This window comes from Triticum dicoccoides, chromosome 4A (assembly GCF_002162155.2).
Source record: "Triticum dicoccoides isolate Atlit2015 ecotype Zavitan chromosome 4A, WEW_v2.0, whole genome shotgun sequence".
NCBI lineage: Eukaryota > Viridiplantae > Streptophyta > Magnoliopsida > Poales > Poaceae > Triticum > Triticum dicoccoides.
In genome coordinates, this window is record NC_041386.1 from 693,619,943 (window position 1) to 693,630,263 (window position 10,321).

Sequence of the window (10,321 nt, forward strand, 5' to 3'; positions counted from 1 at the left end):
ACCTTTGATTAGTTCCTTAGATGCCCTTAGCAAGAATGATGCAGGAGCAAGAAAGTCTATTTCCTCCGCCTTTCCAGAATATAGCTATTCAAATAGAACAGTATAAAATGCAATCCATAAGTCATGCTGGTCAATCAATGACAATGATAAGCTCTATAAAAAAAGAGTCTATTGCTCTTCGACACGTTTTATATCTACTTCAGTCATGCTTTATTGGAGTTATCTGACGCCAAGGAGGAAGGAATAGAGATTAGGATCCTAGCCTTGTTCCGTTTGAAGTTCCTAAGAGAGGTTACAAAAGAAAGGGATGCTCAAAGCAAGGATTTGGAGTCTTATTAGTGCATCAATCTACAGAAAGGTAGGGGGCATACCTGTGTGAAAATGGAGTGTAAAGCATATTCTAGATATTTCACTTCGAATTTCTTCCTCTTAAAAGAGTCAAGTCCGCAGGGTTCCCTAAATTCCCTAGGAATCAAGTGGGACCGGGAGATCGTTGTTTATTCGGTGGTTGGCCCTCCCCCTAATAAGTACCTACCAAGAATTGGGCCAGTTAGTTCAAGCGGTACCGAATCACAAAGAACAGTTGAGTTTTCTAATTCATCTATTATTCTATTTTTTGCATTTCTAGAATAGCGTTGGAGCCGGGACACACATTTCTGCCCGAGTTCCAACAGCAAACCAAATACGTTATCGTGGAAAACGAGTTTCGCCAACACAAAAGAGTTTGTGTGCTTTTTATTTTCACATGAGTTTCACATATGTGATGGTTGGTTGGGAGGGTACGGCAAATGACTCTAGAATCTTTCTGGATACAACCACTGAACCGGAAAATGGCCACTATCGTCACCGAGAAAATACTATCTTGTGGACTCAGGCTCTACGTTTATGCCTTAAGGTCTTTCTCCTTACCGTGGGGAGCGGTACCACTTGCGTGATTCTAGAGAAGAAGGCGGTGTCCCGACCACAAGGCGGTTAAATTCCACTGGTGCTTGCTAGCCAGTCAAGAACGACTCGCAGACCGTGGGAAGGTCTTCACGCTACGCCGAAGACGACGATGGCTCCATACCGGGTGGTAATACACAGGTATAGGATTTCCTGTAATGATGTGAAACTGTATATTTCAGAGAAATAGCTCAGTTCGAGAGGAAGGCGGAAACAGTTCCGGTTTTATTAACCTGATTCCTATTCATTTACCGGTAAAGGAAGGAATTCTTATCTATTTCTCGAGGCAATTATACTCATATCGACAATATGAACTGCATGAGAATTAGCATATAGAAAGAAAGCTTTACCAAATACAGGTCTAGTAGGTATAGAGCCGTAAGCGTGGTGGGGGTGCCGGTGCTTAGGCAGATGCCCCATTGTTCATGATGTTGCAATGAATCCAGTGGATCATCCTCATGGAGGAGGTGAGGGGCACACGAAAGGAGGTAGACCTTCGGTGTCACCTTGGGGAAAGCTCACCAAAGCAGGATTTCGGGCAGTAGTAGGGGTGGTGAAACTTTAGATGTCAAATGCCACCAATTTTTCTGCTCAAGTTAGAACGTAGTTTTTCGAAGTGAATTGGCCAGTTCCTTTTAAAAGGAGACTGGTTTCTTTTTATAAGCGATTGGCTTCACTTTAGATTTTTTATCGTAATTTCTCTTTGATTTATGGGTTGTTATTTATTATTTCGATTTTTGATAAACGAAACGAATCCAAGCCCGACAAGTAGAATTCCATTCGGTACCTTTGGGGTTTTCTTTTTCCTTCTGGATGACGACGTCACCGCGTCTCCTTATTGTTATTGCGATGGTGACGAGGAACAAAGGGCCGGGGAGATCATCGAAATTACCTCTAGCCCGGAGCCAGAGGGGGTCGTCGACACAACGCCAACCCTGGTAGTGCGGCACTTCGAAGGTCTGGAGACCCTCCTTGAGATTCCCCCTTTACCGGAAACGCCACCCGCAGGTCCTTCCTTAGTTCCAGAAGAAAGGGAGCAAGCCCCCTCTGTTGGCCTAAACCTCGATCCATCCCAGAGTAGCCGCCGGCTGGACGGCGGCGAACGGGGGGCAAACTCCTCAAAACGAAGTTCTACTTTGTCTTTGGAAGAATTGGAAGAATCGGACTCTAAGTTTAAAGTAGTAGTAGAGTCTTTAGAGGCTCTCTTAGAAGGAATAAAGAGAAAAAAGCAACTGCAAGCGTTCGGGGCTTCTCCTTTTGAGACCGCGAAAGCAGAGCTGGTTACGTCCATTGGGGAAAATTCCCAGTTTCGTGTGGGACTGCTTTTGTCTCTGGATGTCAAATGCCCCTTGACGGGCAAACGGGAGGCTCTCGAAAAGACGATAGAGGCCATCTTGAAATGCCAAGGGAAGCCCACAGACTCCCTAGCGTCTCTACTCGACCTAAAATGCGATCTCGAGGACCCCGAAAAACTCGAGACCGCTCTCCGTCCGTATTTAGGACGGTTAGGGCGATTTTTTAAGAAATAAAAACCTTCTGTCGATTTATCCACACTTCCATGACTTCTAGAGGAAAGCTAACTGCTTGCTGGCTGGGAGCTGTATGAGCGGTAACGTCCACGTACGGCTCCGTGAGAAGGTGGACGGAAATGGCCTTGTTGTACCTCACTCCCGTCTTCAATGGGGTCTGCTCTTTTTTTTAGGAGAGTATGCCAATATGATCTTAATGAGGTGCGGGGCTTTGCATCTGACATTCGTTGGGCTTTCCTCTGCGGGAGCCCGCGTCCCGGCCTTTTTGTGCAATAAACCCCTCCGGCCAAAGACTAGTGATTGGTGGTCCCGCGGAGCTTTCGGAGAAGGGTAGCCTAGTGTGTAAGCACAGCAATGAACCGCGGCGAACCCTCAGACGACCCTTCTAAGATAAGGGGGGAGATCCTCAGTAGTGGTGACCCTTTGACTCTTCCACTGACTTATATATGTACCGAATGCTCATACGGGAAAGTGAACTCCTGGGTCTGGAACCTGGGGGGGTTGCTCCGATAAAAAATCCTTTCTTTCTCGTCCACTCTAGGGGGTGGGGTGCGGACACACCTGCGCGGATTACAGGTGACGGTTACAAGAATGGCGGGGAAGTGAAGAGTACCCGACGACATTCAGGGATGAATGTAGACCCATCGAGCGGGGATAATCATTCCGGTCCTGGGAGAGGTGGCGACACCAGTCTGAGCTGAGGGAAGCCAGCCAATTGAGTCACTGAAACGACCGCAGGAGGCGCACCCTAAGCCCAGCTTCTCGGAGCTGCTATTGCGAAATACGGCTTCCTTAATATCCAAATTTCAACAAGGGGGCTGGGCTGCTCGCCTTCATAGAAAGGCGACCGGGCCTAGATTAGATGTTCGCCTTTTTATAGAATAGAAAGAGAAGGTAAAGGGGGGGGTTTGGAGATTCTTTCAAGAATGCATGGCTTCCTCCTATTCCGCTTCAACAGAAGCCCTTAAAATCCTGCTGCTATGGCAGCAAGGGTTATCCATTTCATAGGCGAGGGTGGGGGAGAAGCAAGCCGAACCTCTGATCAACCCGGACACGTCAAAAATTCTCGGCGCCGAGAGAAAGACGAGATTCAGTAAGTAATTCAGTGAGTGCTTTCTTTAATAAGAAGAGCGTCGGCTTGGAAGAAGAAAATGAAATACGAACAACCACGCTGGTTGTAATAGATCGACTTGAATGCGTCTTCTTGCTCCAGCATTCAAGTTCCATTTCAAGGGAGGACGACGTACCATGATACTTTCTGTTTTGTCGAGCCCTGCTTTGGTCTCTGGTTTGATGGTTGTACGTGCTAAAAATCCGGTACATTCCGTTTTGTTTCCCATCCTAGTCTTTTGCGACACTTCTGGTTTACTTATTTTGTTAGGTCTCGACTTCTCCGCTATGATCTCCCCAGTAGTTCATATAGGAGCTATTGCCGTTTCATTCCTATTCGTGGTTATGATGTTCAATATTCAAATAGCGGAGATTCACGAAGAAGTATTGCGCTATTTACCAGTGAGTGGTATTATTGGACTGATCTTTTGGTGGGAAATGTTCTTCATTTTAGATAATGAAACCATTCCATTACTACCAACCCACAGAAATACGACCTCTCTGAGATATACGGTTTATGCCGGAAAGGTACGAAGTTGGACTAATTTGGAAACATTGGGCAATTTACTTTATACCTACTATTCCGTCTGGTTTTTGGTTTCTAGTCTGATTTTATTAGTTGCTATGATTGGGGCTATAGTACTTACTATGCATAGGACTACAAAGGTGAAAAGACAGGATGTATTCCGACGAAATGCCTTGGATTCTAGGAGCCATATAATGAACAGGACTATTTCTCCTTTTGGCCATACCCATAGAAGAAGCTTCTCCTCCGGAGCGGGGGGGCCGCCTGACAATTACAAAGAAACCTTTAAAATGTGGATTTAGTGCTCAGAATATAAGGATTTCCCTGGCTTAAAATGCAAGACAGACAGACTTCTTGCATTCCTTGAGCCTGGGGAGATCCTATTCATGGTAAACACGTTCCCCCGGGACTTTCCTCTGCTCGAGATCTTAGAACCCCAGGATATCCGAAATATAATTGCTCACTCGCACAAGCAGTGGAAGCCACCCAAAAAGGGAGGCTAGTAATTTTTTTTGGTAGGTTTGTATTGTTTCTCGAATTGGTAGGTTTCTCGAAGTAGTTTTAGTAGGTTTCTCAGGAAATAGAGATGCCGAGGCCCCTACTTACCTTATGGGTAGGTAGGGGGAAGGAAGAGTGGGTCAGAGGGCTTCCTTCACAGTGCATACCTCTCTTTCTCTTTTGAGTTTTTCTGGTCGCGCAAGATCTTTGGTCTTCCCCCGGAACCGATGAAAAAGCGGGTCGCTTCTTATGGACTCGCTCAGAATGATTCTTTTATATCTAAGGAAAGGGGATGACATTATCGCCATTGATTGAATTCGTACGTCTATCGCTATCCCGGGCCGAGGAGAGGGGGTTTCGGAAGGAGGAAGGCTCGTTTCATTATCGAATATCGTGTAGAACTCACTTGCCCTGCCTTTTGCTAGGAGAGTGTAGTTCGAGCATTCTATTGTGTGCTCGATCCGTTATACGCAAAGCAATCTCCTGTTTACTATTGATCTAATGACAGTTGATTGAGACTTGCCATTGTCGTCTTTCGAAAGCGAACTCTTATCTGGTTGCACTCGGGTTCTCCTGTCGACTTGTTTTTCAATAGTAAATCACAGGCAGTATGCCCTATTTGAAAACATGCAATGAGGGTACGAGCAACACTCCCCAAACTTGGCATGACTCATCACCATCTTGTATTCATGATCTTACCTCTATTGGTCACAAATGCATAGCATAGGATCGAGTGGATCGGCACCCAATAGGCCAGATTTTCCTATCTTTGATGTTAGAAGTGATTCCAATCTATTTTTCTATAGTGATAGTTCACACATTAGCAATTAGCACTGCCTCAAAGCAAACATAGGAACTAGGGAGTTCATCGAGAGAAAGTCTCTTTAGTTTCGTACTTCCCTGTTTCGGATTTGCATATGTCTTTAATCGCAATAGTTGTAGAGAAATCCCTCAATCACGGGACAATCCTCCAGGGCAAAGGTACTTCCAAAGCTCAGAAGGTTCATCTGTGCATGAAAGGAATGAAACAAATTCCATAGAAAAAATAGGAAAATCCCCACCGAGATCGGTACCTATCTAGATCCCCAGCTTCGACAACAAAACTCCTTCGCATTTTGCGACCATTCCCGCGAGGACTACGATTCGGATTATCTAATGTCATCCCCAAACAGAATTACACCTCTTAAGAGGAAGGGACGGCCCTCTATCCGGTGTGGGTTCCTACGAATTATTGTATGGTTACGGATCCAGGTCCCTCTGCCCTTGCTTTTTGTTATTCCATAGGGGTATGGATTGAAGTAATCACTAATCCAGGAAAGATGGATCTTTAGCTAGAAAAACGAAAAGCCAATACGCCATGTATCAAAACAATAGGGATAGGGGTAGTTGTATACCACCTACGAATAGGAAGATCCTGGGTTTTGTAAGAAAACTACGAATAGGAAGATCCTGGGTTTTGTAAGAAATCCAATTTCATCAATTCTAAGCACGGTAACGGCAGTGCTCCTATCCAAAGGCCGGGGATCTATTCGATTTCTCAATTTGCTAATGCCGATAAGCTTAGGTTGTTATTTCATCGTCTTGCGCTAAAAAGGCACCCTCCTATTATGCTAACAAAGGGACGGATAACGGCAAAGCGGAACAGCAATAGCGAAAGCAGGTACAGTAACGGCACAATCCCTAAAAAAAGAATCAAAATAGAGAAATTTAGAGCGCTGCGAATTTCCTTCTTTTGATAATGCTACCCACACAGTCACGGCTCCTATCCGGTCACCGGGTTAAACAATTGATTCCTCTCAACGCATCCCCGCGGTAAAGAGCTAGTCGTATTCTTTTGAGAATTCTCTAGTTGTATTCAAGCAAGAGTCCTCGGCATCCTACGAAACCAAGCGCTAGGAATATCAATAGCGTTAGCGTTAGCGTCCTGGCCTTTGCTTGGGGATTCCTCTATGGAATTCCAAACATGCCATTGCTTTGCCTTTGCTCGTCCCTTTGATTCAATCCTTCTTCTCCTCGAAAGCTACAACTAGAAAATATATTCTTCTTTGCCGGTGCGAACCCTTCTTTTGAATAACAACCATTGGCAAGACCAGCGAAATCCGAATACTAATCCGAGGAAAGCCCATCCCTACTTCCCTTTGCTGTTGTTCCTCGAAATCCTCTACTAGTCATTGGTTTCAAAGCAAAGGTATCCGGTATAGGGGGTCGTGGGCAGGTTAGTGTTTCATTTCGATAGGTGATTTTTACAGGATTTCTTCACTTGCTTGGGCTTAAGCGGTACCAGTACCCGGAGAATAGGTCCATTCTCTTTCTCCACATGACACCCTTGTGTTGTCAAACTAATGAATCCCTCTCCGCCCCTGCTCCGACAAAGCAATAAGCACTAGGGTATCCACCCACCCGCCAGTTTGAATAGCCGGTTTCCTCCCCTTCCGCTCAAGCTAAAGGTTCTGGGCTACGGCTTCCGGTTCCGTATTCCGATTCGTCTTCGGATAGCATTAGAAAATCCCTTTCATGCCTTGCCAATACAACTATTATTTTTCTTAGCCGAGGAGCCTTTGGAAGTACCGTTGTTGGATCGGATTGAGCCATTATAGGATCGGATAAAGATTCACTCTTTGCCAATGCCTGCTTCCTTGGTTTCCTACTTTCTGCATCGAAAGTGACTTTTTGCTCAGTATCGAGAACCACTTCTTCTCCTTTTCGAGGCGTAGATCGCCCGTCATCTGATTTGCTTCGTCAAAGCAGATAGCATTATGGAATTGATTATATTCGTAGAAAAAGCACCCCTATTTAATAAGTCCTCGGAAATGATCTCATCCAGTACTTCTCTCAGCCTATTTGCCAAGACTTTGGAGCATAGCTTGTAAATGACATTGCACAAAGATATCGGCCTATACTGTGAGATTTCTTGGGGGTTCTACTGTCAGCAAGTGCACTATTATTTACTTCACCACGTACTTAAAGAATTGTTGGTAGCAAAGAACAGCACCTGATAGAAAGGATGCTAACCAAGCCTCTTCTGTTTAAGCAAGGATAAGCCAGAATAAGGGGTACAGTAGGCTGGTGACCCTGACGATAGCACTAAGACTGCCTCGGGAATCTCCTCAATCGTTGAAGAGTGCCTCGGCAATTGAATAAAAGCACTGATATCCATATAATCCTACAATTATGCTCTATTCTCTTGAAGAGAAGACACTTGAACTTCCTAGTAAAAATACCCGGAGAGGCGAGAGGAGGAGCTGCTTCGATCCAAGGGGCTCCTCCCCCCAGCATATATGGTCCCAGTTCGAGCCGGGATCGCCACATAAAGCGGCGGAGAGCAGGCGGAGAGCGTCCCCAATCCCTCTCAAGGAGAGCAGGTATGCCTAGTCCCTTATTTAATAAGAGGACTCGGATTTCCAATTCATTCGTTTCTCCGAGGGCTATTGGAGTTCTACGGCCTCCAGCTACACAACCTCACGCCTGCCTCCATTCTGCACGTTGCGGGCTTCGTGGCCCTCTGCGAGCTGTTTTTAGGCATCGAGGCCCATTTCGCGCTGTGGAAGAGGTTGTTCTGCCTTGTGCCCCGCTCTCAGGAGGGGTCAATTTATCAAGTGGGAGGAGCCGAACTATGGCGCATCGCCGGGACCGGATATCTATCCGGTACCCCAAAGAAGGCGTCCGAGGACTGGCCTTCGGAATGGTTTTATATGGATGACGTCCCCCTGCCGGACCCTGTACGGATCGACCATCCTGAGTGTAACAACGCTCCGTTGAAGAAACGCCTGAGCTGGCGCCCACGAAACCCTTAGAGGGAAACTGATAGGGACGTCCTTTACCTGATGAGCCGGATAAGATTGTTGGCTCATTCCGGATTGACCATGATCAAGGTCATGGCCACATGCATTACGCGGGGGGTGCAGCCGCTTCAATACAGAGGCCACCCCATGTGGGATTTCAACGGGGAGGACGACGCCACCCGGTGCGGTCGCAAGGGGCCAGATTCGGCCGCCACTCTAACGAAGATCTTATCCGCTTTATACAAGGGAGAAGAAGAGGAATTCCTCCGTGTCAACCCACGGGGCAGATTCTCTATGTACAGTCCTCCAAGCTGGGTGAGTGAACACTTCCACTTGTCTACCCGCTTTCGAAATTCCCATAATTGAGTACTTAGTCTAGCGATGTTAATGCAGGAGCTGCTCCAGACTGTGAAGGAGATAAACAGCCCTCCTCCGCAACCCGAGGACCCAGAACGGTCCCTCGATCCGGACTCCCAAGAGGACCCGGACGTATGTGTGGAGTTAATTGATGGGGTGTTTCATCAATTGAGTAAGGACAACACCTTAGTGGCCATTACGGCTGACTATCCCGGACTATTTCCGGCCTCAAAGTTAACCGAGACCGAAGTCCCAGTACTTTCAAGAGGATTCATCCATGCTTTATTTTGATTGCCGTAAACCAATAGTGTTTCGCTTTGTAGGGGAAATCCTTGAGGCGGAGGGCCGAGCCCGCGGTGGGTAGCCAACAAGGGCCATTGAAGCCAGGTGGGCTAAAAAGAAGTGCGGAACGGATCGAGATTCCGGCGCAACGGTACGGCGTGCAATTTTAACGCCTAGGGTTTATGCCCTCAAGTCACACTAACGCCCATGCTCTCCTTAGGAGGAAGAGCGCCCGCCGGACTATATCCACCGGCCAGGCTTCAAGGTCGGGTCCGGAAGCGGAGGCGAACACGGGGGGCGCACCGGACGCTCCTCCGACAGAGGACGCGGATGGGCTATCTGCCACAAATTCAGAGGTGGAGAGTGCCGCAAACCACAGGCGTCGCCGGGCTGTTCTTCATGACGCATGTTTTTCCCAAGAGGCGTTGGACGCCTTTAATACGGGAGATGCGTATCTCCGTGCCTCTCAAAATGGTCTAGCCAGAGCCATAGAGCTGTATGTGAAAGACATACGGGTGAGTAAATCTAATGGTTATATATGTCAGAAGCCCCCGAGACTTGAAACAGTTAAGATAACTGATTTAAGGATCATATGTTATACAGGATCTTACAAAGAAGAACACGCAACTGTCCCAGGAGCTGGAAGAGTGCAAGGCCCAACTCAAGGCCGCACTGGCCGCTTCAGAGAATGCCAAGGGGACCCCCTCAGGTAATGTATGCTTCGAAAGATAATTCTGCTGTGAAGTGCGGCATATGTGCCATTCTGACAATAACAGTGCAGATGGGGCCAGAGTGAATCCGGACAAGCAGCAACTCCTGCGCCAGTTAAAGGCTGGTGAGAGCGTGCTCACGAGGGTGAGGCAAGAGAAGAACAAGCTTCAAGACACCAATACCCAGCTGGGCGAGGAACTAAAGGATGTTCGTGCTCAGCTGTCTGATTCCGTAAAGGAGAATCGGCGACTTCGACGTGGCATTTTTAGTAAGTGCTTAAGCGAATCTTCGAAAAAAGAGTTCGGCGAGGAAGTCGATTGACAGAGCTATGTCTGCAGATGTGCTGACAGGTCGTCCTGCGGAGGAGATGCCCGGTTCAGCGGGGGACCTTCTTACCGAGCTGTTGCAACTGCACGAACGAGTTTGGCAGGCGATGCAAGGCGTCGTCCAGGCTATGTGGCCATCCCTCTCCATGCCCAAAGGCCTTGGAGAGCTTGCAGAGAAGCTGGAGGGAGTGCGGCAGCGCTTCCGGTTGTGGAAGATATTTGCCTGCCGTCAAGGTGCCAGGGAGGCCTGGGCCCTGG

General features: G+C 47.4%; 1 protein-coding gene across 1 annotated transcript; it reads left to right on the top strand.

Annotated features, from left to right (window-relative positions):
* The first annotated feature begins 3,640 nt into the window (after positions 1–3,640).
* On the top strand, positions 3,641–4,409 carry LOC119287976 (NADH-ubiquinone oxidoreductase chain 6). The gene has a single exon (XM_037567590.1). It carries the CDS (start codon positions 3,666–3,668, stop codon positions 4,407–4,409), a length of 744 nt encoding a protein of 247 aa, XP_037423487.1. The 5' UTR covers positions 3,641–3,665.
* The last annotated feature ends 5,912 nt before the right edge of the window (positions 4,410–10,321 follow it).

Coding starts and splice junctions, on each gene's coding strand:
- LOC119287976 (XM_037567590.1), top strand. CDS start 3,666: ATGCGTCTTCTTGCTCCAGCATTCAAGTTCCATTTCAAGGGAGGACGA.